Source organism: Apodemus sylvaticus, chromosome 8 (genome assembly GCF_947179515.1).
Source record: "Apodemus sylvaticus chromosome 8, mApoSyl1.1, whole genome shotgun sequence".
Classification (NCBI taxonomy): domain Eukaryota; kingdom Metazoa; phylum Chordata; class Mammalia; order Rodentia; family Muridae; genus Apodemus; species Apodemus sylvaticus.
In genome coordinates, this window is record NC_067479.1 from 64,615,435 (window position 1) to 64,643,196 (window position 27,762).

General features: G+C 35.2%; 1 protein-coding gene across 3 annotated transcripts in view; it reads left to right on the forward strand.

Annotated features, from left to right (window-relative positions):
* The window catches only part of Ints6 (integrator complex subunit 6), a 64,119-nt gene that overhangs the window by 18,802 nt on the left and 17,555 nt on the right, over positions 1–27,762 (forward strand). For 2 of the 3 annotated variants that reach the window (XM_052191232.1, XM_052191233.1), the window contains exons 5-8: positions 20,960–21,143; positions 22,984–23,109; positions 23,557–23,711; positions 27,534–27,686. In XM_052191232.1, coding sequence (XP_052047192.1) covers positions 20,960–21,143; positions 22,984–23,109; positions 23,557–23,711; positions 27,534–27,686 — 618 coding nt within the window. Of the gene's footprint in view, positions 1–1,355; positions 1,449–20,959; positions 21,144–22,983; positions 23,110–23,556; positions 23,712–27,533; positions 27,687–27,762 lie in introns of those variants that run through there. The other variant, XM_052191234.1, reaches the window with a different exon arrangement.

Genomic DNA, 27,762 nt, shown 5'->3' on the forward strand with positions numbered 1-27,762 from the left:
TCTCCACCTCTCTCCCTTTGGTGCTAGATTTGCAGGTACTCACTGTACCCAGCTTTTTACGTGGATGCAGGGAATCTGAGCTCAAGTCCTTGTGCTTGTGGGACAAGTACTTGGCACATAGCCTAATTTACCTTCTTTTTGAATTATATTTCCATTTTAGGTTTCTATGCCAGTGCGATATAGATAATTCAGTTCTTAATTTGTTTGATCTCTCGTGACTAACTACTGAGCTAAGCATTTCTAGGCAATGAGTATGTAACAGGATACATTTTTGGTGTTCTGTTTCATGACAGTCAGTGTTTAAGTCATGTTTTTCGAGTGAGAAATGGTGATTTCTAAGTATGCATAAGTACTGAAAGGGTAAACTCATTCCATCTCATAAACACTGCTTCCTCTTAAGCAATAGGCAAATTCTTTGTAACATATACAATCTAGTTTGGGCTAAAGATCTTAGGATAATCAGGGACTATGTATGACTTACTAATTTGTGAAATTTATAAAGGCCCAGTATTCAATTATTTTGCATGTAGAAAAGTAGTTGAAATATTTAAAGCCATATTAAACCTTGGCCTGAGTATCTTCAGGCCCAATTTTTTTTTTCAAACAGTGTGTTTGTCAGAGGGATAATCAAACTGCTCTGCACTCTGCACTTAGCACACTGCAGTCTGCACTCTGTGCACTTAGTGTTAAGTTAGGAGAGAAGACTGTTTTGTACTGTGGATGAAAATCTTGAGCTAGATGTGATCATTTTACATTAATTAAATGAAACTTACAGAACTTGAGTTATTGAGGTGACATGAGTATTGTCTTAGACTTTTGGTGACTGTTTAGATTGGAAGTTTAAGTATATTGTTTTGGCCTGTTTGTGTGTGTATGTTTTGTAACCATTTAGTAAAACTGATAGTCTTCAGTATTTTCACTTATGGGCAATGGGCTATTTATAGATTTGAATTCTGAAATACAAAGGACACTGTTTCTCTTGATTCCACAGTTCTTATTTTATGGTATTGATAACTATTCCTGTGGCCAGATACTTATAATGCTAACTATATCAGCATTCTTGGTGTCTCAGATGTTTTGATAAAATTACCAAATTATAATTGCGTTGTTTTATTTACTTAAGTTTTTGAGACAGTGTCTCCCTTTGAAGCCAAAGACAAGTTTTACCTTGAACGTATAGAGCCTAGGCTGGCTTCAAATTTAGGGCAGCTCTTCTCAGTCTCCGCTTCCGTGAACTGAAGTGAAAGAGAGCCATCACCGTGCTTTGCTGTAAACTTGTTTCTTTTTATTTTTTACAAAGATCCTCTGGAGTCCAGAGCTGCAGTGGGAATGTGTTCTGAACTGCTTTCAGAAGTATATTACCAAGTACCTTGTTCAGTAAGGTAGCAGAAAAAGTCCTGCTGAAACACTTCACCATAGTGAAACCATCATTTGTCTGATTTTCAAAGGTGCTAACACTAGTATTCTATTTCAAATATTGATATTTCTATGTACAGATGAATCTGTTGGCATTTTTGTATTATGATTGCTTTTGATTGTAATGTTTTTGAGAAGGTATTTGTTGTCAAAATTAACTGTTGGTTCTGCAATACTAACTAGATTTTAAGAACAAGCTGGACAACTACTTTTTTTTTTTTAAGATTTATTTGTTTATTTATGCAGTATATAGTATTCTGCCTGCATGTATGCCTACAAGGCAGAAGAGGGTATGATTATACTGTCACTGTTTTCAGATACACCAGAAGAGGGCATCAGATCCTATTATAGATGATTGTGAGCCACCATGTGGTTGCTGGGAATTGAATTCAGTACTTCTGGAAGAGCAGACAGTGCTCCTAACCACTGAGCCCATCTCTCCAGCCCCTAACAACTACTTTTATAACTTTCTGGAGAGATGTTCACTTAAGACACTTGTATAGAAGAGTGTCAGCTGTCTCAGCTTATGCGTTCAGTTGCTTTTATTCTGATTGATCAGTTCTGAAAGTTGGTACCAAAAGCCATCCAGCTTTGAGTTACTGAATTTGATACCAGCAATTTGTTTTGTTCTGGATCATTCTATGCACTACACATTGAAAATAGTTTTACTTTATCTGCCAGTGGTATATCATTATACATTTGCCTTCTTAATGATTCAAAAGTAATATAGATTATCTTGTCTGAAGTGATTGAAAAACTGTCTTACCTCCCCAAAATATTCTTATTCACTGAAATCACAAAATGTTTTGTCAAAGGTTATTATAACTGTTTTATAGATAAAGATTTAAAAATACATTTAGAGTGGGTTCCCCACTCTCTGGGATGCTTAGAACAGATAACATTCTTTGTTTTAAAAAAAGAATGAAAGAAATCTTGAGGAATTTCCTGGTGTGATAGGTTTCTGAGTTTTGTGTTATTCTGTATGCAGTAGCCTCTTCATATTGGCATTATTGGAATCTCGTAACTCTTAAGGAGTCATATCTTTTTTGTGATGAAATATTTAGACTTATACTTTGTATGTTACCTCTACCAAGTCAGTTTTGTAAGAACACCTGAAAGGATTTGTTGGATATAGATCATTTATATTTTGTTTTTCTATCTATATTTTTTCCTCCATTTTCTTTATTCCTGGATTTACCACTCTTGGTGTGGTTTAGAAATGTTTGTATAGTTAATAGTTTCTTAAAAATGTATACTTACAAAGTTTGACATAATTTCTTACAGTGCATATTCAGCAGTTCAGGTCTATATTATTAATACTGAAAATAGTAAACTATTTTCAATAAGTAATAAGAATAACCCCCTAAGAGAAGCTTCTAGACAAACAGAATAATTAAAAAGAATGCTTCTTAGCCTAATGAAAGTGGTATGGCAGCAGTAACCTAAAATTTTGTGGTAAGGTACATCAAAATAGTTTTTATTTAGAGGATGTGCTGTGTTTGTCTTGTCAGGAAGGTCTCATTTGGAGACATCTCTATCACAGCTTGTCACCTTTCATACATACACTGCTGTGCTACTTACAATGTTAGCTTGTACATAGCTGTATTAGAACCACCAAGTAAGCTTATGAAATATACAGGCCTAGGGTCTTACTGTGGGTCTGTTACTTTAGGCTGGAAATGGAGAAGTCTGTATTTTTTAAACATGTTTCAGTTGATTTTGATGAGATAAAAACAGTCTATTGCAAAACACAAAATAATTGTAGATACTTCTTTCCACATAAAAGCATGTAAAAAATACCTAAATAAACAGAATACATGTTTTTAACTTAAGCTAGCATAGATACAAGTAATTCTTGATCTTTTCAGTTGTCATACTTGGGATTCTGTGCAAGATTTGGAATTCTGCTTATGTGAATATAACGGTATTGTTTTTCTAATCTGTTAATATGGTTTAGAATAGATTATTAGATAGTCTTAAAACACTGACTTCTTGTCAGTGTAAAGTTACTGCTTACAGTGTGCTGTTCCAGTTGAAGGTAGAGAGGTGAGCTGCCTGGAAGAGGTGACTGACTGATTAATGTTGTCTGCCTTTGTTTTCCCTGCCTTAGAGTGTGATTACATCCAAAGGATATTAAAATTCTACTATTTTTACAATGCTGTAATTACTGGTTTTTGAATGGCTTTGTAACTAGCATCATTTAAAAAACATGATCTATGACCCTGATGGTACACTATTTATCAAAAATTGATGACAATTAATGATCAACTTTCTGAAGTTGCTACTTGATTACCTCCCAGAATGGATTCTGCAAATCTGAGCTTTAAATGTGCTTTAGTTTAACATTTTCTTCCTGTGATATGTTTGGCTGTCTACTAGAACTGTAGCATTCACTGTACTTATTGGTCTCTCTATATTCTAGCTACTTCAGGAGCAAAGATAGATGTAAATAAGACTCTTACTTAGAAAACATACTATTTTGGAAGTAGGCAACAAAGTTAGCATTTGTAGTATAGTGAGAAGTATCATGGCAGAAATAAAATGAAGTTTTTCAGAGATTATAAACAAAGGAACTTTAAATTTTGAGTAAGGTATTGAGTTGCGATGTTCCAAGAGAAAATAGTATGCCAAATTATAAATACATGGATACCATTTAATAGGTGATTACAAATTAGAAAATATCAGATCCATAAAATATATATAGAATGCAGATGACAGTGCTCTAAGAATATAGCATTTTATTATGCTAACATTGGCAGGCGAAGGTGCTAAGTTTGGAGTTGACCAGTCACATTAAATTTGCATTTTTTAGCAAAATTGTCCAGCCAGCTGGATGAGTAAAAATGGAATAAAGACTAAAGGTGGGCACTGTATAGAAGAATGAGTAAGCAACACGTGACAACTCAAGAAAAATAATTGTGCCAAAATTATGCCTGTGTTTGACAGGCTGGTAGAAACTGGAAGAGAGTTCATAGTATCTGAGGCAGGTTTTTCAAAGATATGCTAGGTAGAGGGAAAAGGGATATTTTATAGTATAATGCACCTAGAATCTTGGCCTTATAGATAAATTTCTTAAAGTAATATCTAAGCATTGTGTTTGTGTGCATGCACACTTTACTGGGGAGAAATCCATAGATTTGTCTTATCTGTGTGGGTTTTATTTATTTATTTATTTATTATTTTTATTTTCATTTTTTTGTTGTTGTTGTCTTAGTTAGGGTTTTACTGCTGTGAACAGACTCCATGACCAATGCAAGTCTTATAAAGGACAGCATTTTATTGGGGCTGGCTTACAGGTTTAGAGGTTCAGTCCATTATCATTAATGCGGGAACATGGCAGTATCCAGGCAAGCATGGTGCTGGAGGAGCTGAGAGTTCTACATCTTCTGAAGGCTGCTAGGAGAAGACTGGTTTCTATCTAGGCAGGTAGGAGGATGATATTAAAACCCATGCCTACAGTGACACACTTCCTCCAACAAGGCCACACCTCCTAATAGTGCCACTCCCTGGGCCAAGCATATTCAAACCATCACATTTGGTGACAGTGTTCTGGAATGTAAGTCTAGGCTACTCTGAAACTCTCCTGCCTTAGTTGACCCAGTGGTTGGATCTCAAGTGTGCATTGTTATTACCCAACTTAATAGCTTTAAATCATATTTTCAAGCAAATTAAATAATGGTTTAGTATTGTTTCTAGGCTTCCATCTTGTGTGTGTGTGTGTAGGTAGTAATATTGTTGCCTGGAATGTGGAGGATATAAAAAAGTAGAAATAAGGAAAATAGCATCCTTATCCTAAAAACAATTATTTTGTTAAGGAATAAAAGTGTAACTTGTAAAACAATTACCTCAGTCAGTAAAGGGCTGAGGACCTGAGTTGTTCTCCTATGAAAATGCTGAGTGTAGAGACAAAAGGATCTCTGAGGTTCCCTAGCCAACTAGTCTAGCCTAGTAGGTAGACTCCGGATCAGTAAGGGGTAGACAGATAATCCTTTAGCTTTCATGTGTGTACACTGAAAAAAATAATTACCTCAAACCTTTACAGATGTCACTATATAAGCCTTCAATTTTGTTATTCTTCTGCTTTATCTGCCTAAGCTGTGAATACTGCTACATATACCCAGAGTAGTCACGGTCATCCCAAGCTGTCCAGTTATACCCGTCCCATGCAGTCACCGATTTGGCTTATTGTTTGTATTTTGCTTTTAAAAATTAAGTAATTTTCAGACAGGGTCACATTGTGTTTCCTTGTCTGGTAAACTGCCTATATGACCAGGCTAACCTCTCAGAGATCTGCCTGTTTCTGCCTCCCAGGTACTAGAATTAAATGTATATCACACCATATCCAGCCCCATTGTTTTTTTTATTTTTAAGAATATAATAATGTTGATATTTAAATTTGCTTATTTAAAGCAGCTCTTAGTATTGCCATTCAAAAAATGTTAGAACCAGAATATTCTTTCTGTTTCCCTTTCATCTTCTTTGCGTGAGTGTGTGTGTGTGTGTGTGTGTGTGTGTGTGTGTATGTGTATGTGTATGTGTGTGTGTTGTATCAGTATGTGTATCTATACCCAAGTCAGTTTTCTGCTACATGTACTCTGTTTTGGTTATTTTTCTGACTTCCTGAGTCAGATTATAATCTGAGAAAATAAAAGTGTCAGTGTTTGAATTCTTGATGGCCATGCTAATGTAAGCATTAGTCTCCTAGTTACTAATAAATATATTGATTATATCTACTTAGCTTTCTTTCCACTATTTGAAAATTAATTTCCACTTTGGTCCTTTTCAGGTGTAATACAGTAGATTTAAGTTTTCTAGATTTGTATATTAGAAATAAACTTGATGAGGTGACTGGAATAGTTAAAACTTTGTCCTTTATACCAAAGCAAGGCTACATTTTGATCTAGACAAGGCTGTTTTGGTATATTTTTCCCCACACACTCTTTTCAGATTGAATTATTGATTCCCCCTCCCCCCCTTGTTTTGTTTGTTGTGGTTTTGATGTTTTTTTTCCTTGCAGCTAAAGGAGCAGCCCAGTGGTTTTCAAGAAGTGCCAAAGTGCACTGACTGTCTCATGATGACTGGTGCCTCAGGGAGGGTCATGATTCCTGGATACAGGATCGACCTGATCCTGGATGTCACTTCAAGCAGTCATATCGTGGGGAAAGCCTTGTCTAATGGCTAGCCTTCCTCAAAAGTCTGATGCTAGTCATCTCGGAAGGCCTCAGAGAAAGCCTTAAAGGTGAGCAGAGTAGAGTGTAGTTCTCTCTGGGGACTGTGCCTTTTTGTTCGAGAATCTGATTCAACATAGAATGATAACCCTAACCTGATTATTCAGGTCAAATTGGTAAATTAACCCGAAGCTTAAAAATTTGTTGTTGATGATGATCAGACCCCAATTTTTGAGTTACTAGAGACTATCTTTGGAGCTTAACAGCCAATATAGGGAGGAATTTGGTATTTCCCAAACTCTTCAGAGCTTTAGCTTAATATGTGTTCTCTTAAAAGGACATATCCTTTCTATTATAGTTAAATGATACCTTGATGTCAAAATTTCATTCTGTTGTTAGCTACAAATAGAATTATAAAACTTAGTTCACGAATGAATATCAGGCAGTTAACCTTCAGAGGTTGCTTAGGACAAATTTACATTTGACCTTTTTCTATCATAATGTTTTTTGTTTTGTGGGGTTTTTTTTGGTTTGTTTGTTTTGCTTTTTTTGTTTTTGTTTTATTATTGGGCATGGTGGTGCATACCCAAGCATTGGGGAGGGAGGAGGATTATCAGTTTGGCTACACTATATAGTATGATCTTGTCTTGAAAGAAAAATGAAAAGCAAAACTCACAGTAGTTATGAAGCAGTTCCTATCATATTACATTGAACTTGAAGAATATTAGTACTGCCTCCTTGATCAGCATCTTTCCTCACCCTTATGATTCTTAAGAGATGCTTTAATCTTTTTAGTTTTGATTTTAGATTACTTTCTCTATAATGTGAAGCACTTAAAGAACACAGTAATTCACTAATAACCTCAGTTTCTGAATTTAAGTTAACTGAGAGATCTTGAGACCTACTAATTTCTTTTTATTGAATTACTTTTTACTTGGTAATAAGTTATATGGGGCATGTACCATTCCAATTATATATATATATATCAGGACTTACAGTGTAGCTCAGTGTAACATGCTTATAGATAGGTAAGAGACCCTGGATTTAATATCCATCATTTGGGAGAAAAATCATATGTTCTTAATCTCTGTGTGTATATGTTCTGAAATTTGTTTTCTATATTATATGAACTGTGATATATACCAGAGATTTGTGTTCTATTTTGCTTTTTGTTACTTGGATGAAACACTTACTGATACCAACTTTGGGAGTTTATTTCATATTATAAGTTATGTGCATCATTGAAAGCCAGGGCAGGAGTTCAAGACAGGAACCTGGAGGCCAGAATTGAAGCAGAGATTACAGAGGACTGCAGTTCACTGGTTCAATTCCCTTGACTTGCCTCCCTTGGCTTACCTAGCTATTTGCCCTCTGCATGGCAGGCCTGCCTGCCCAGGGATGAGAATGCCAATATTTGGCCTGGGTCCTGCCACATCAATTAACAGTCAAGAAACTGCCTCTTAGATGTGCCCACAGAACAGTCTGATGGAGGCAGTTCCTCAAATGAGGTTCCTTTTTCCTGCTGTGTCAAGCAGTAATTAAGAATAGCTTTCATAGTTTAGAAACTTTTTGATTAAAGGACTAAATAGTGCCCCTAGGGCCTGCATGGAGGCAAGAGTACTCATTCTTGAAAGTTGTCCTCTGACCGTCATACATGGACTGTGACACACACATGTGCATATATATGTATATACACAAACAAAATGTATAATTAAATGTAAATGTAAAAATAAATGGATAACAGACATTTTCAACCCACATGGTCTTTATTAGAATTACTGAATTCTGCTGTTGTAGAAAAGAAGCACTCAATATATTAAGGAGTAAGTACTAATGTGTTCAGTACAGTTTTGTTTTAGAGATAGATTGGGCTGCAGTAGACTTTGGACCATAATTTGAGGAACCCTGAAATATCCTCTGTTTTGTATTCCACTGCTATAGACCATGGGGTTGTGTTATGGTATTAGATGGTTTCCACATCAGCTTTGGAATTGTCTTTATCCACACTATCACCATTTAATGCAGTGAGCAGAATAACACTAGTAGTCAGAATGTACTCAGGTTTTATTGCATAAGTAACTGTAGAACTGCGCTTTAGTTTAGGTACTAGGTTTTGAAGAAGTGAATCTTTATGTACTGGACTTGTGAGCTTCTAATAGGTCATTTCAGTTTGAGAGCTAATATTAAGTTAAAAAATGTTATTCTTTTACAGTCTTTCCAGGCATTGCCCTTTGCAAACCCTCCTACCCCCATTTCTATTATTTCTGGATAGTAGAATTTTGAATTGAACTTTTCTTTTTGTATTAAATGCCTTTTCTTTTCTGCTGGGCACAGTGGCATATGCTTATAATCCCACGACCTTGGAGGTAGAAACAGACAGGGAAATCTCTGTGAGGTTGAGGCTAACCTGGTCTGAGCTCCAAGCATGCTTGCTGTGACTATACTGATACTCTTCTTTCTTTCCCTTCCACTACTCTGTCCCTACTATTTCCTTTTTTTCTTTATTTTTTTTCTAAGTCTGTAACACACAAATGCAATTTTATGGTATATTAGATTAGGCATACATTTGGATTGCATGTGGCGTTTGCTTCCTTCAACAGAACAAAAGTTAAACACATTCCATTGTTTTCTAATTCCCCTTTTTCTTACCACCTGTCTTTGTTGTTTGGGGGAATTTTCTTTAATTGTCTTACTAAACTATCTGACTTTGATGAAGGGCTGTGTGTGTGTGTGTGTGTGTGGTGTATGCATGTGTGCATTTTTTTAATGTGTGTACCTATGTGAACATGTATGTGGTGGCTAGAGGTTGATGTTCAAGCATCTTCCTCTCATTCCATTTTATTTTTGGAGACAGGGCCTCTAATGGAATCTGGAGCTATAATTCTAAGAACTTCTTGTCCAGAAAAAGACAGGAACTGTCTACCTAGCAGTGGAATATAGGTCTGTGTTGTGGCTGTGCTTGACATTTTCCTGGGGCTCAGAGGATCTCAGGTCCTCATGCTTGCATGGCAAGCACTTTACCAGCTGCGCCATTTCCTTCGCTCTGTGTATGTGCCTATTTGAGGTAAAATTTTCATAATAGAACTAATCATTTTGAAGTGAACAATATTCTTTGGAATTTTGGTATATTAATATTAAATTTGTATACATACACATTTTTCTGTGTAGTGCTGGGTATTGAACTCTGGGCCTCACATGACTTCTGTAGCAAGCTCTACAACTGAACTACAATCCAGGGCCATTCCCCCATTTCTTCTTTTTTTATGTTTGGAACCAGTGAAATATATAAATCCTAGGATAAGCTAATAACTTCACATACAACCAGATAATTTTAGTTTGGATGTTCCTGCCTTTAGATTTGCTATTCTTAGAAATAATTAAGAAAAGATCTAAAGATTGAGATTATTGGAAAGCAAAACCTTAGAGAATCAATGTTGAGGGTCTTTGCTCATGATTGATAATATGAAATCCAGAAAGCAGAAGACCCAACAGAAGGGAGGTGTCTATTGGGAAGGAGGGAAACTGAAATAAATCTTTAAGAACTGAGTACAACTTACTTCTTGTCTTCTGATTTGTTTTGGGTAAAAGACCTAACTAAGATAGTATTGTATTTGAGGAAAAAACTAAGAAATGCTGAAGACATTAAATTCTCTTTTGAAAAATTTCTATCTTTATTATCTAAGCAAACCTGAGAATCTAGGACTGGAGATAATAGCTTTCTATTTAGAGAGTTACATAAGCATTTACATTAGTTTTATAAGGACGTATAAGTTCTTGCCCTTCGTATAGCAGCATAATGCCTTATTTGCTTTTTGAGACAAGGTCACATGTAGCCTACATTGGATCTCCTGCCTCTACTTTTCAAGTGTTGGGATTCAGGTGTGTACCACTTACTACCATGTAGGGTTGGTTTCTTTTTGAATGTGTATTTTCTCCAGTGAACAAATTGACAAATTAGCAAGCCTCTAGTTCAGAGGTTCTCAAACTGGGGCTATTTATCAGATATCCTGCATATCAGATATTTATATTATAATCATAATCATAATTATATTATAATCAAAATTAGAGTTATGAAGTAGCAACAAAGTAATTATGGTTGGGGGTCACCACAATATGAGGAACTGTATTAAAGGGTCACAGCATTAGGAAAGTTGAGAGGCATTGCTCTATAGTTCAATCTTGGCAGATTTTTTTTAAATTGGTTTACTGGTCTAATTAGAAAACAGTAACAACGAAAACAGAGACTTGTATTTTAAAGATAGGTCTAATTGGGTGATAGTCCCCAAAGTAGAGTGCCTTGTTCCATGCTCTGCTGGTCTCCAGTGCTGCTCTTTGGTGAATAGTTGATGACAAGTGGGCTTATTTTACAAAACATGCTGCAACCAACTTTTGACTTTCAAGAAAAGCTGAAGACTTGGATAGTGAGAGGCTTTCTTATTTATATGAAGGTTATACCAGACTTAAACAGGACAGCTTATATCAGCATTCATCAAGTAGAATTTACAATTCAACCAATATCTGTATGGGTTACATTGAGATATTGGGGATTGGAGGATTGATTAGTAGAAGTGGGAAGGAGAGCTTGATCAGACTCAAGGATCTGGAATCAAAGGAATAATGAAGAAATTATACTTTAAAAACTTGAATGTTTCTTTGTTTTCTTGTGTAATGTTCAAATGTTCAAAGCTTACATTTTTGCCCCAGGCTTAGAATTAGGTCAGGTTTCTCATGCTTAACAAACGACTATACTCCTGGGTTTAGGGGTAATTCTTGCTAATGTGTTAGTGGCAGTATGTCATAACTCCTTCCCACCCCCCATTGTAAATAGACAGAATTAGGGTTTTTTTAATCTAAAAGAGAAAATAGATTTTATATTCATATTTATATCTGCTTCATATTTAAGTTATTTAAAATGCACTGTTCAAAGTGTTGTTAAAAATCAAGTTTTGAATCGTGGCTCTGCATCTAATTAGAGATCAAAATGTATTCTCTCTTGTTACAAGGTTTAGTGTTCTTTAGAATGAGTATAATGACATCTTAAGGTTACTTTGATTTTTAGAAGTTCCCACTATCATTGAACAAAGACAAGACATTTAAATCTTAACGGGTGTAAAAGTTGTCTTTTGAGGTAATCTTTGTGCCTTCAGAGGACTGGGTTAAGTGGCATGTAGCAGTTTATTTAGTCAGAAGAAATGCCTGGGTAAGGTACCATGGTCTGCATTATTTAAAACCCAGAGAACATAGGGTTCTGTTTTTCTAAGTCATGAAAATTTCCAACTTTTCCAGATTGCTTTATCTAGCGTAGGGGCTTTAAATTTGAATTTAAACTTGGAATCAGGATTGTTAAATCTTACAAGAGAGTTTACTGATGTTCTGATTGGGAATTCAGCTGGGGAAGGAATGCTTTTTAGTATTTTGTTATTCTCATCCATTATTAGCACTTATTTCCCATATTTTCAGCATCTTTAATTTCTCAGCAGTGTTTATAGTAGTCAGTGTGTGAGCTTGGCATACCTGTGAATTAGTGTTTTACAAGACTAGTACGTATACCTGTGTTCGGTTACACCAGGCCAATGCATACTGTTCCTAGAATAGATGGTAACTTAGTGGTACTTCCGCTGAATATTTGCTTTAGAGTAATATCTCAAAATGATGACAATTATAAATTCTGTTTTAAGTTTATGATTTTTAACAGAACTATTTTGCTGAGCTTTATTGGAGAGGTGGTAATAAAAGTAAATTTCTCTTCCTATTCTGGTTCCTTTCCACAGAGGTTTAGATTTGCATTTCCAGTTGTTTATTCTAAAAAGTAGGTTAAAAACTTTTATATTGTCGAAATTTTCAAGTAGGTATAACTGTTTTAGCAACTATGAAGAATTTGTGTAATCAAAAAATTTTCAAGCTAGACTTTAAAATTTAAACATTATTTTGATTCACAGAAAATGAGAAACCGATATCCTAAGTGAGGTAACCCAGTCACAAAAGAATACACATGGAATGCAATCTCTGATAAGTGGATATTAATTAGCCCAGAAGCTCTGAATACCCAAGGCACAATTAGCATAACAAATGACTCCCATGAAGAAGTAAGGAGAGGGTCCTGATCCTGCAAAAGCTTGATCTAGCATTGTAGGGGAGTACCAGGACAGAGAAAAAGGAGGGAGGTGATTGGAGAATGGGTGGAGAGAAGAAGGCTTATGGGACATATGGGGAGGGGGGAACTGGGAAAGGGGAAATCATTTGGAATGTAAACAAAGAATATAGAAAAGGAAAAAAAAAGAAAATCAGAAACTAAAACAAGGCTAATGGTACTTGGAACATTGACAAAAAAGGGGATTGTAGTATGAAGTAGAAAAGTTAAGGCCTCATTGTACAAGGAGCTTGAACCATGCTAAGTAATGATGTAGCTCAGTGTTTGAGAGCCTGCCTAGCAGGAACAAGACAGGCAAATGTCATTCAGAATTTTGTGCAGTGGTGGGGGAAGAAGATAAGACAAGTAAGTGTTGAAAGTCCAGGTAGGCACTGCTGTTAATTTTAGCAATTTGCTCAAGGAGGTGGTATGGTAGTAAAAGAGATGACAAACCCCACAATTTGAAGAAATATTTAGGAAGTTAAATTAGTAAAATTCACTGTCATAAATTGTATTTAAGGCTTAAGGGGCAGGAAAATGGCTTCTAAAGAACTGTGTAGATGCTATAATGATACCATTCATTTCCTGGCCTAGCGAATGTTGGAAGAAGAGAAATCATGACTTTAGAATGCTTAGGTTTTTGAGGTATCTTGGAATCATTTAAGAATGAATATCAGGTAGAGAATTTGGTATTCAGAGAAGAGAATTTGGCTGGGCATAGTCAAGTTAGATATTATCTAAATTTAGATAGTAATTCAACCTGTGAGTATGTGGGTTTGGGCCAAGTAAAAACTAGCAAGGGCCCATGATTAAGCCTTACAGTTCTTCAACATTTTGAAACTTTGATATTTGGGATTGAGGCTAGAAGACAGGAGCAGCCAGAGAAGAAGAGGGAAGCCATGGGAATCTCTCTAAATTTGATGATGCCTGTAGTTTTCAATTGATACATAACATATCATTTTGAAACTTACTAGCTTAAGCTAATTTATTATTTCTTTGGAGTATGTGGCTGAGGTACTTGGTCTCTCTCCTGGAGCTTCTTTGTCTCTATCATTCAGCAATCTGGTTCAAGTTTCTTTTCATGGCTTGCATTTTCCACAAGGGAAAAATAAGCCTCTCAAGACTTGTAAGACTTAGTTCAGCATATTTGGGTTATGCTGTAGCAACTCAGGAAGAATGGATAAGAATTAGTGCCATTTGGGTCAGTGGAGTGGGTGGACAGGCAGATACATAGATGAAGACAAGTACCTATTATTTATTTATATTTTCTTTAAGCTTGAGCTGAACTGGACTGCTAGTTTCCATGCATGTTAAGCTTTTTTTTGTCCCTTTACTAAAATTGTACCCATTTATTTGTAAGCCACTAGCTGAAGTCTACTTGTGGGTTGTGGTAAGTATTTGTTTTTATTGTTATCTCTCCTTTCTCTATCCCCTCTTCCTTTTTCTGCCCCTGTTCCTCACTTGTGTCTCTTTTCCTTCTTGGCTTCCTTTCTTTTCTCTGTGTCTCTGCTTCTTTTGGAGGGAGGGTCACTCCATAACCCAGGCTGATCTCAAAATGATGGTAACCTTCTTTAGTCCTTTGCCCGGGTTATAGGTTTGAGCAGCTATGCCAGGCTTAAAGGAATTCTTAAAGACTCCAATCTCTTCTCTTTTGCTCTCTCCTATCTGTTCTAAAGTTTAGTTTTCAATCTTAACGTGTGTGTGTGTGTGTGTGTGTGTGTGTGTGTGTGTGTGTGTTTGTCGGGGGCTGTTGTTCCTCCTCTGTCTTAAACTCTCTTTACTCTTAATCAACTCCCCAGTCTCAGCCTCCATGCAGTTGTAAGTTTTAGCAAAGCTTTTCAATTCTTTACTCTTGCCTGGGATGCCTTTCTTTATTTCCCCTAGATAATTATTCTTCTGTACTATTGCACATGCTACAGTTATTTACTTATGTGATCTTGAAGGTAAAAAATTATAATGTGTAATATGTTACATTTCATTAAATAACCTGAGGTACAACTTGATTTATAATCTCTATTCTGTTCTAAAAAAGATAACAATTAGACCTAATTACATCTTTGATACTCTGCCAGGCCTATGGGTGCTATGCCACTGCAAAAACTACAAAAAGTATGGCTTCCTTCGTTAGGTAAAAAATTACAACACATGATAAATGGTCAAATTCTTTGTATCCCTCAGTAACGAAAGAATTTAAGAGGTTGTATTCTGAGTGGTTTTAAAAGGAATTACTTCCAATAGAAGTACATTTTCATTGTGAGTGCTAAACAGGATAAAATAGGTGCCATGATATCTACACAGGGAATATTTTCTCTACCCTATCTGTGTTCCAGGAGTTGGGCAACTTTTGTAGCTCATTACTTTATCCTCTGTGTCTGGGTACATAAAAGTGCTATTTGGAGAGCGAGGTATGTACACAGGGTAGAGTTACTTGTGTATTTCTGGAGTTGGGACTACTTGGTTTCTTGAGCTATCACATTGTTACTCATTTTCTTCAGTTTCATTTTGCAGATGTTATGGGGAGAACAAAAAGAATCAGATTGTCTTCTCTTCCCTCAGTAAACTAGTAAGATAGGCAGCCAGGTAAACAGGTGGGAAGTACTGTTCTGAAAGGACATATACTTGCATTACTTTAATAATAGAGCTGGTTAGCAGAGTATGCCAGAGAAGTGTAGTGTCCCTAGTGTTAGTGCACAGCGGTGTGTTTTTAGCTGGGAACCATTTAGATTACAACCAAGAGATGTATGTCTACCTAGATGCCATAATTAGAGATTGCTAGAAAACAATTTACCTTTTATTGTTTTCTGGCTTCTGTTTATTTCTTACATTCTGCAATTTAAAATGTAGATAATGTGTAAAAATAATGGTTATTTGGGATTTTATACATTTTCCGTAGAAACTGAAACAGCTAAAAATATCTTCACCATATGGCAGCTTACAACCATCTAGAACTCTAGTTGCAGAAAATCTGACATCTTCTGACCTGCAGGCACATACACAGTGCACATACTTTTATATGTAAATAAAACACTCTTGTACACTAATATAAAATAAATCTTAAAATAATCAAATCAATTTAAAAAGTATTATCTCTACCTTTGCTTATTTGGCTTTTAGTATTATGTATTTAGTTTTATGTATATATAATGTCCCACAAACAAACAGACAGACAAACAGACTTTAGTTCAATTTTAGCAAGGTAACAGACAAATAGGATCTGAGCCATTATCAAATAAGATCCTCAAGAATGGGAGATAAGTCAGTAAAGTGCTTCCTATGTAAGCATGAGGACCTGCGTTTTGGAATAGCAGCAAGTCTGTAACCTCAGGCTTTGGTTACTTTTTCCATAACTGACTAGCCAGTTAATCTGAGCAAAACTTTGTCTCCATGTTCAGCAAGAGACTGACTAATGAAGCTGTGAGGCATTGATTTCTGGCCTGGCAAACCACACACAATTGATAATCAAATAGGCTATTGCACTTTAATAAAGACAAGGTTTGAGCATGTGATATGATAAGTTGTCATCATGCCATTTGTTCTGAACAATGTTTGAAAAGTTTAGTTTTTATAAGAACTCAAGGAGTCCCGGGCAAAGGATAATGCCACCAAGGGGAAGAAGGAAGGGAGATTTCCTCATTACTTCAGAATTTACTTTTCTATTGGCCACCAAAACCATTTGGATTGATTTCGTTACTTGTTTACAGTAACAATATAGAACATCCCAGTTAAAATACCCAAGTTAAGCTGTGTAGGTATAAATAGTAATTTCTTTATGTATTTGTTCATTAGACTGGCACTTTGACAAGTATTGTATTGTAAAGGCCAGTAATAAGGTTATGGGAAAAGTATCTGTTACTAAGTCATGTGATTTCTCCAATTTTCAAAGTTCACAGTCCATTTAGACATTTTAAATTTAATTGCATATCAGGGATTGTTTGAGGGCATTCTACAAGCAGATGGCTGAACATGTAATCTCATACTACATTTTATCTTTCTCTGAAGGGTAGTAATGATAATATTTTTACCCCATTTACTTGTTATAAATATTATATGTAAATCTTGTAAAATAGTGCTTAAAGTGCCATTATTCTCATCCATTTTTAATCATTGTTACTACCCATGTTTTGAGAATTAGAAGGGGAAAGAAAGGGAAAAAACACTGCTGCTCTTTCCTGTTTGCTGCAAGGGCGACTGGGAAGAGAAGATCAGAGTACAGCAGTGATCCTAAAGTGCTCAGAAGAGGATTGTAGACACAGTAGGTGGTTTATAATCACTAGGTTGATTCAGAAATTATGCACATATTTCAATAGTTATTTTATGAAGTATGAAGTTTCAGGCTTTTTTTCATTTGATAAAGTTAGGCCTTTTAATAGTAATCTTTTAATATTTGTGTTTTTAGAAAGAGTGTGTGTATGTATGTGTGTGTATGTGTTCTTTGAATAATAGTTAGGTTTTATAATGCACTGTTAAAGGTCATAGAACCAAAAACCAGACTAACCTGGAATTTAATTGTTTCCTTATTTACTCTGTGTATCTTCCAACAAACTACTAAACTGCTTCTATATTTTAAATCTTTAAGTCAGGATTATACTGGTCATTGTCTTGTGATTTATGGCTTAAGTGAATATTATGTGTATGGTTTAGAACAATGTATAGCATTTAATGGTCTCTACTGCAAAGGTAGCATTATTATTCATGGCTATTTATTGCTAGGGCCTCACTCATATAAAGTAGGTATGCATTTTACCATTGAGTTATGTCTCTAGCTTGGTGGCTGGGGTTTGCTTTGTTTTGTTTTTTGAGGTAGGTTCTCACTATGTAGCTCTAACTGCCCTGAGATAATTAACTTTGAATATTCTTGTACTAAAATTTTTAAAGATTAGATAATATCTCTTATAAAAATATTTTTATTAAATATTCAAAAATAAAAATCCTGCTAAATACCATGAAAGCTTGCTGGTACTATAATTTACAGTTTTCTTTCTGTTAGCTTACTTTTAAGTACATCTATGAAAGAAAGTCCTAAGTTATTATGACTCCCTTCCTCACACACCAAGCTTTCTTAGTGCTGGAACCATATTTTACTATTCATCTTTAAATCACCTAAACCTAAATTTTCATTTGGCAGCTGTATGTTTCAGGGTAGGTTAGTACATTTGTACATTTTTTTTTTATAGATTTATTTATTTTTATGTGAGTACACTATAGCTGTCTTCCGACACACCAGAAGAAGCCATCAGATCTCATTACAGATGGTTGTGAGCCACCATGTGGTTGCTGGGAATTGAACTCAGGACCTTTGGAAGAACAGTCAGTGCTCTTAACTGCTGGGCCATCTCTCCAGCCCCCTTACACATAGTTTTAGGTAGACGATCAAATAGAAATATTTTAGGATCTTAATAGATGTATGACCTTGGGATTAGATATCTAATCTACCTTCTGTTTCTTTGAAGCACATGTGAAGTTTTGTCTTTTGTTTTGTATAAAGTAATCACATTATTTTTTAAAAATCTGGATAACTAAACCCTTTGTTGGCTTCTACACTTACCTCAGTATGTTGCAGTATTTCCAAGTATTTTGGATAAGAATAAGGAATATAAATATTTTTGCCATATTTACTTAGTTGTATTATTTTGTTTGTGTACTTTAGCACATGGACGAAATTCCTGGACATATGTGTGCATTCTTTATTTGCTTACATAATGTCATTTTTGTGCCTCTTGTCCAGTTTTCTTTGTCCTTCATTACATGCATATGCTAGGTATACAGGAAATGACACTTGTTTGCATTACTCTTATATAGAGATGTTGTTTTATTCAATTTATTTAATTTTGCATTTTGCCTTTACGTTTTTTGACTGAAGAATACACTTAATTACATGTATAGTCGTCTAATATAGAAAAGAGGCCATGTTCAGATTAGTTAGGTCATGGTATTTCTAAAAATTAACCAAGTGTTTCTTTTATACAGTAGTATATTATAAAAGGTACTATTTCGAGATCTCTTCATGTTGGATCTTTGAGATTTAGATTACTTTTTTAACTGTGGAATAAATGACCAGTAGATTAGTTTGTTTATTAGCTATATGTGGATTTTCAATTTTCATGTTTCAGGTAATATCATTGTATGAGAGTTTGTGATAATTGGACCTAGGATCTCATGAATGCTAAATACTGCTTATATATTCTCAGACTCTGTGTCTAAACTTTTTGTGAAGGAAGAGAGTGCCTCTAGGCGGTGGCGGCATTCTGTGGTCTGCTGTCTTCAACACTGCCAAATGACATCCGCATCCTCCAGATGGTCACATATTTACCAATTCACCAGCAGTGTGGGGTATTCTCACTGCTTTGTAGTCCTACTACCTACACTCATTTTGTGGGTATAAAATAGCATTCCTTGATATTTGAATTTGTATTATCTGGTAACTTGATCCTCTTTCCACATGTTGCAGGCCACATGAAATTTTTCATGTGTATTTTTCCAGTTTTAAATTTTAGAATGTATCCATTTATATTTCATATTTTTATGATGATCAGTTTTGTGTTTTTCTTGACTTATGTACAGTTGTTTTTAATTCTCAAACTTATGAAGGTTATGATAACTATGTTAACTAATGATAACTAATGTTAACTAGGACTTTAGCTATTTTAGGTTGAATAATGCAGTCTTCTCAGATTTTTTTTTTTTTTTACCTGTTCTTGCTTGCCAGCCATTCCTCTTCTTCACTTTACTCAAACATTCTTATCTCCCGGGAGATGAAAAGTTGATAATATTAAGGGAAGATAATAAATAAGAAATGCAGCAATACATGAATTTTAGAAAGGGACAGTTTTATAAAATTGAAATAATCATGTTTTAAAATACTTGAAAATATTCTCAAGAGCCTCCCCCCCCTTTTTTTCTTATTTAGAAGTATCGTTTAGACTGTGCAGCCAGAGACCGATTGTTTAATGTTGTCATTGCTGCAGGAATTTATCATTACATGAGTTGCGCATGTGAGGTTCCAGCAGAGCCTCTGAATGCTTGAGGTGGTTCTGTGCCTCTTTTAAGAGCACTAAAATAACAACTGAAAACCTCTTCAGCCAGTCTCTTTGATGAGTGCATTTAAAAGTAAATTTGTTTATATACTTCTTACTTATATGCTTTGTGTGAAATCTCACACCAAGATTTCTGAAATTAAATTGGGGTCTTTTGTCAATTCTACCTTGATTTAAAACTCAAGTTTCTTTACTCACTTAACAATCCCTTAATTTTTTTTTTTATTTCTATTCTAGGAAGTATGCTTCTTGTGATATTGTGCTTATTTAAAGTCTTGTACTAGTAGACTGTACTTTTAAGACTATACTAGGGATAATGATCAGTCAAGGTTTTTGTTTGTCTTAAGATTTGTTCTTTTAATTTAAAAAAAAAATGTTTTTGTTTATATGGATGTTTTGCCCGAATGTAACTCTGTGTTTTTTGTACTTGACTGTACATGCCTAGTGACCTTGAAAGTCAGAAGGATCCATGAAACTTGAGTTACAAGCAGCTGTGAATTTGTGGTTGCTGGGAATCAAATCTGAATTTGGTGTTCAGAAAGAGCTACCAGTGCTTTTAAACTTTGTGCTATCTCTCTAGTCCCTTAAGATTTATTTATTTATTTTTTTTATGGAAGTGTGGGGTATATAGTGGTATATGCCCAAAGAGGCCAGAGGTGTTGGGTTCCCTGAGACTGGAATTAGAAGTAGTTGTATGATATGAAATATGGGTCCTCTGCCAGAGTAATACATACATGCTTGTAACTGTCGAGCCATTCATAGTAATAAAAATTTGGTCTTTCAACTTAAGATCTTTATAGTAAAATAGTATGTGTTATTAGATATATTTGAAGCTTTTACTTGTGAAACTTGTTTTTTGATGTGATAAGAGTGTGGTTTTGTTGTGTTTTAAAAGTTGCTTTAAAAAGTAGTATGTGTGGCTGGAGAAATGGCTCATAGGTTAAAGTTAATTCTTCCAGAGAACTGAGGTTGGATTCCCAGCACCATGAGACAGATCACAGCTATCTGTAACTCCAGTTCTAGAGGATCTGATGCCTTTCCAGGCTTTGATGGGTACCAGGCACACGTGTGGTATACAGACAATACATATAGGCAAAATACCCCATATATATATATATATATATATATATATATATATATATATATATATATATACACACAATAAAATAATCTTTGTGAAAAACTTACTTATTTTTCCCCATTATTTTCAGCTCCATTTACCTCTTAATTCGCCATTGCCTGGAAGTGAATTGACCAAGGAACCTTTTCGTTGGGATCAGAGACTATTTGCTTTAGTACTTCGGTTGCCTGGCACCATGTCAGTAGAATCAGAACAGTTGACAGGTGTGCCTTTGGATGATTCTGCTATCACACCAATGTGTGAAGTGACAGGAGGTAAATTTTTTGCTAAAAGTAACTCAGGCTTAAAACAGTTTATATGAATGTGCTAAATGAATGTTTCACAATTTGCATGTTTATGTTTGTCAAACAGCATTGACATACCTGTAGTTTGAAAATTGCATGTGTTAATGATGGGATGTAGTCTTGATAAGTCAATAGTTAAACTGTTGGATTTTGTGAATGTTAGTTTTTTTTATACCTGTGTAACAAATGGTGGTATTTGAAGTTGTTAGACTAATTTTCCTGTCTACAAAGATCACTAGTGATTTAGCTGGCGTGGCGTGGTGACGTACACCTTTAATCCTAACACTGAGAAGGCAGAAATAATACGAAATAAAATTGTCAAAGATTTTTACAGAAATTAGAAAAATGAATTAATAAATCATTTTACAAAAATTACCATTAATCTGAAAGTATCTGAAGAGAAAAAGCAACTTTTTTTATACTTTACAAACTGAGCCTTAGTCTGTATAATGTTCCTCCTATGATTATTGTTTAGGTCAAATCTCATCCCTTGTAATGTTTGATAATTTCTACCGAAGCATAAAAATCTGTAGAATGGGTCATTTTAACTGGGAAAATGAAGTATCTGTAGTATTGCATACCTTCAAGTCAAGAGGTTGGCTTATTCGCAGCTATTTAGAGAGACACGCATGCATGCATGCACAATAGGCCACACTCAGTTGAACAGACCTAGGGTCACCACTAGTACCTGAGTAGAACAGTAGAGAGCCAGAATTTCTGAGTTGGAACAAAGTTAAATTAATCTAAAAAAATCTAGAAGCAAGCTTTCATAAAATGCCTGTTTGTTTTAAGTAGGATGTGTGTTGGATGCTTTTAATTTGCTTTCATCCCCAAAGCATTTTCTGGTATGTATTAGTGACTGGAGCCCTGTAGCTCATTTCTTTAACTCAGGGCAAATGGAGCATCTGGGAATCACCCTTGTTACTCCTGTGCATCAGAGTACCTCTTCCTGGTTTCTTACTGGTCCTGCTGCTGCTTCCCTTTTCCACTGTACAATACTGTCTCATTGAAAAGCTGATCTGTAAGAAACAGAAGGCTGATCTCAAGGCTTATAAAATGGCAAATAAACCATACTTATTAAGGCCTGGAAGACACTTAATCAATATTATGTCCTTTCTTGTCTCTATCAGTCTTCCATATGTAAGATAATAGCAATGCTTTCACATGTATCCATCCATATGTTTTCTTCTCTGTGATTCTTTCTCTTTCCAGATCTTCTTGTGGATAATTCTGTTTTTCAGGTTCCTAATTCAAGTGTCACCACCTCAGAAGAAACATACCAAAATATACTCATTCTCAACCTCATTACTACCATCTATATATTAAAATAAATGCAAACAATTAAAAATCTGTGGTATCTGCAAGGAGACCAGTTGAATAACTATCTCCTCTGCACTTGTACTCATTCGCTCTCTTTTGTTAAGCAAGAATAAGAGATTTGGGGAGTTACTGATAGATGTGTGCATGCATGTCTGTTAAAGATATCGGCTAACAGTTGGAGATAGTAGTGCCTCATAAAAGGTGGATATATACTTGATATTTTTTCCCTTTGTGATTTGCTCAACTTAGGGTTTCTATGCTCCATTTACCTTACCTATACTTAGAAGAAGAAAATTGTTTCCTCACCTACAATGAGTTTGTTGGTTGGAAACAATAATTTTTGTTTATTCTTCTTTAAAATTGGGAAATATCAATCACTTAATTTCTATTAATATTATTATTTAAAAAAAAAACCAAAAGCCCTGTTGTAGTCCTTATGGGAGTTCGATGTTTTGCAACTAACTAGTTTGCTTCATTCTCTTTCTCTCAGGCCGGTCATACTCTGTATGTTCTCCAAGAATGCTTAATCAGTGTCTGGAATCCTTGGTGCAGAAAGTACAAAGTGGGGTGGTAATCAACTTTGAAAAGGCAGGACCAGATCCTCCTCCTCCTGAAGGTATTGTATTGTCCTTACAGATATTATGAGTTTGATTTATGAATTATTGATCTTCCCCACCCCGTATTGTCTGTTGTTTGTGTGTTGGTCCAAGCATTTGGGAGGTAGATCTCTGAACTTGAGGCCAGCAAGACAGGCAGGGCTGCATAGAGATCCCGGCTCAAAACTAAAATTTAAAGATTAAAAAGGCCAGTTGTCATGGTTATACAATTGCTATTGGTACAGAAGAGGAAGATATAGGAATATTACATTCAAAATGAGCAGATTTTTACCAGCTAGTGAGTTGCAGTCTGTCTAATAACCAGTCATGGCATTCTTCTATTTAAGCATAAAAGGAAAGCCCATAATCCACAAGCCCCAGGGTTTTCATTGTTGAGTAATAATGGATGTGTTTTAATTTTGTCTTCCCCCTAATGTATTTTCTTTGTCCTAACCTGTTTGCTATAGATGTGCAGCCAGATATATCAAGACCTTTTGGATCTCAGCCTTGGCATAGCTGTCACAAGCTCATATATGTCAGACCAAATCCTAAAACTGGGGTTCCTATAGGCCATTGGCCTGTTCCAGAGTCTTTTTGGCCAGATCAGAATTCTCCAACACTAGTAAGTACCAGAGTAGCCATGACCAGTTCCTATCACCACTTAGATGATAGTGATCATCTAGATGATGGAGCTCCTTGGTTTGGAGAGGAGGTCCTGCTTTGCAGCTCAGGCTTTGTTGAGCTAACTTTGTGGCACAAGCTGGCTTGAAGGGAGAAGTGATATTAAGTCTAGTTGTTACTTAAAGCTGTGGCTCATTTACAGAAATTAGTCAAATATATAATGTGCTTATCATAATAAGCCATTATTTGCTTTTACATATGGTCTTATGAAGCAACAGAAAAAAGAGGTATCTCGTTTTCCTTGGAATTTAATACTAGGTTACCTTTGTGTTACTTTGGATACTGAACTATAAATGCAGGAAGATTTCTTAATTTGGATTTTAAATGTAATGTAGCATGAGGGTTTATCTTGGGGTACAAATTGAAATTTAAATGAATGTATAGAATGGTAGTGATAGTTTGTATTTCAGTAAACTACTATTTGTATTTCAGTTTCTACCCCACCTTAGATCATTTAGTTCCCAAATAAAAGACACAAATATTTATGTTTATAATAAGCCTTAAAGCAATAGATATCAGCTCTCTGTGCTATTTTGTCTAGTTTCCTGTAACCCCGGGATAGCTCCTGCTCCAACAAGCTGGCCCTCATGGCCATGCGCTCATGATCCATCTACTCCATGGCAACTTCTTTCTTCCTCCTCTCTTGACTTTTCTCTTTGTAACTTAGACCCCAAGCCTGGGAACCTTCTGCCCAGCCCAGGCTGTAGGCATTTTTATTAACCAATCATGGATAATTTGGGGGTGGGGCAAGTTACACACAACAAAAGCTGGTCTGCAGGAGGATCTACTTGTCTTGGAGTAACAAGCAGCAGCAGACTAACTGCCCCTACAAGTTTCCCTGTAGTCTTTCAGGTCGTACTATTAGAAATTCATGCTCATTTGTGCGCCTTTAGAAGAACTTTAGTTAATAGTGTTGCAGCTTGGAAGTTGAGCTTGTGGGCATTTTTCTCATTTTACCTACATGAATTATTTTTATGAATATTGATGGTTGAGTGACCATGGTACGTTATCAGTATTCTTTATAGTAGAATACATTTAAACAAAATCATATCTATTCAGACTTGTTTAATCTATTATTTCTGATTAATTTTTTTGTAGCATCTAGGGCATGGCACTTAATATTACTCTTAGAAGTAGGTTCTAGGGGTTGGAGAGATGGTGCTCTTTGAAAAGTTCTGAGTTCAATTTCCATCAACCACATGGTGGCTCATAACCATCTGTAATGGGATTCAATGCCTTTTTAAAAAACGATTAAGTCTGATTTTCATGATAAGTTTTAATTTGAGATATGAACTTCAAGTTTATGTCTATTAATAGGGTCTTTCTCCATCCTAAGAGGAGTAGTACATGAAAGTAAAAGTTTAAAGTTTCATTGTATTACCTTGTTTATTCTTTTTTTCCCCTTTTCCTGATTAAATGGATGTAATTTTTTGTTTTGCGCTTATAAACAAGCTTTCCATTTCTTTGGTGATACTTCGTTTTTCCTAAAATTTTTTAAAATTCTTCTCATTTTTATGAAGTATCATTGTTGATTATTCATACCATTGTATTGACATTGATACTAACAGTATCTATGGTATTTCATGGAAAGCAAGAAAAATATGGAAATAAAAAAAGAACAATAGGAGACATAGCTGGACTGCTGCTAAGTAAACGGAGCTAGAATACCGTTGGAAACCAACCTGCTTGCCATTTTAGATGCGACGTTTAGGGATGTGAGCTGTTCTTTTTTCCGTTCAGAGTGCATTGGAAGTCAATTTTAAAGAATCACCACTTTAGGAAAGTAACTTGGTGTAAATTAGGAGGAGGCAAGTTGGAAGAACAGGTAGGCTACCTGCAGGGCTAGTAATGTTCATTTAAGAGATACTAAAATGGTTTTCCTAAAATGATGGACGAGAGTGATCATAAGAAAGAGTACTGGATAGAACTCTTTAAAATTTGTTAATTCCAGGCTATTAGCAGGGTGATGACATTTCTACAAACTCTAATTTTCAAATAAGTATTGCTATTGAAGTTAAAAAGTGATTTTCTATTAACTGTGAGCCTCGTGATCATGGCTCTTGTCTTCCAAAATTGTTTGCAGACTTAAATAGGAATACATTTAAGAATTTTCTTTACCTAAATATAGAAGATTTTCCTCTCAGAAAAGGAAAAAAAGAAAAATTTAAGACTGGCCTGAAAGATGATAAACAAACTATTAAAATATTTTAAACGCTCATTTAAAGTTAAAATATTTGGGTGAAATATTTTTACACACACACACACACACAGACACACACACTCACACATTCCAAATATATTTAAACAAAATGTTGCTAGGCAAGAATATATTTATCATCTTGACATTACCAGTCTATGGCCAGATTCTCAGACATAACATATTGTAGAGCACAGTTTACTAACTGTATGGAAGGCAGGGCACTGGTAATGTCAGGAAATGGGACCTTAACTGCTTGCTGTGCTTTGAGTCTATATATTGGGACGGGGTACTAGAAAAGTCTCCCAGAGTTTGGTTCCTAGCAACTCACTCATTCTCAAAAAGATTTTAGTTTTAAAAGGGGAAATAATGAAGTCAGTAAAACACAGGGGCAGGAAAGATGACGACCTATTAGTGCGACTGTACATGGGTAACATGGGTAGAGCATGGAGTCTCTATGACATGAGTGAGGAATGCCTTAGAGACCAAAGCAGTGAGGCTTTTATTTGAAATTAAAGGTGTGAACCCCTCCTGCCTTGTGATTGGCTGCTACTTTTAGTGCTTACATTTAAGTAGGGGAACTACATGAAATGACAATAGGATTATTGGAATAGAGTAACTAGTAGGAATACTAGTTAATAGTCTTAATTTGAGAAACAGCGAAAATCTGAGTTAAAATGGTAAGAAAGATTAGTTGCTGAAATTGGGGATTTAATATTGTCAGAAAGAAGGTGGCAGCAGCCAGTACTGAGCATGTGTCCCATTTATGTGTTCTAGCTAAGTGCCTTAGAATTGCACTGGTTTCATGTAAATCTTTGACAGCTAAAATGGTGAGGTCATTAGAAGAGTTGGTTTGGAGACAAATTAGATAGTGTATGTGAAACTGTGTAAGGGTCAGATTATATCCAGTAGGCAGCTGTAAACATAAGATAAATGAGATAGTTTGGATCCTCAAAGTGTTGTGCTTTTATGACTCTAGGACAGAAATCTTCAATAAAATGTTAGGTACCTTAGGATTATACCAGAGGAATAACCAGCCAGAGGAATCCATTGGGAAATAGAGGAAGAAAGCTAACTTATAAATAAGGTTTATGTCTTTTATTAGATATGCATTAAGTAGTCATATTTCTTTATATCCATAATTTTTAAAGTATCTGAATATTACTATGCAGAAATTAATAAAGGAATGTGATTGCTTGGAAGTTACTACTCTGTATAAGTAATTGCCACAAATGAGGGCTAGTGGGCTTTTGTACATTTCCTTCTTAGAGATCAAAATAATAAATTCCTTTTAATTCTAAATTAGTAGAATGCTTTATATTCTAAATTTTGCATTTAACTAATTAATAATTTGATTTTAGATTTTTATTTTAATGGATTTTGTTTTTTTTCTTTTTCTTGATAATATTACATAACTTAAACATCTGTTTTTCCAGTTTAATGGTATTTCTAGGAAACCAAACTTACTAAAAAGACTGAGGAAGTAAGCTTTGGTAGGAGAAAGGTACTTAAGATGTGTTGATTTCTGGTATTTTGTATAAATAGTAATAAGATTTTCCCCTCTAGCCACCTCGTACATCTCATCCTATAGTGAAGTTTTCCTGCACAGACTGTGAGCCAATGGTTATTGACAAATTGCCTTTTGACAAATATGAGTTGGAACCTTCACCACTGACTCAGTTTATTCTAGAAAGGAAATCTCCTCAAACATGTTGGCAGGTAAGCTAAAAAACTGTAGTGAAGAAAACATTTAGGTGAGATGTTTCTGACAGAGCTAAACTCGGGACTAGAGAGA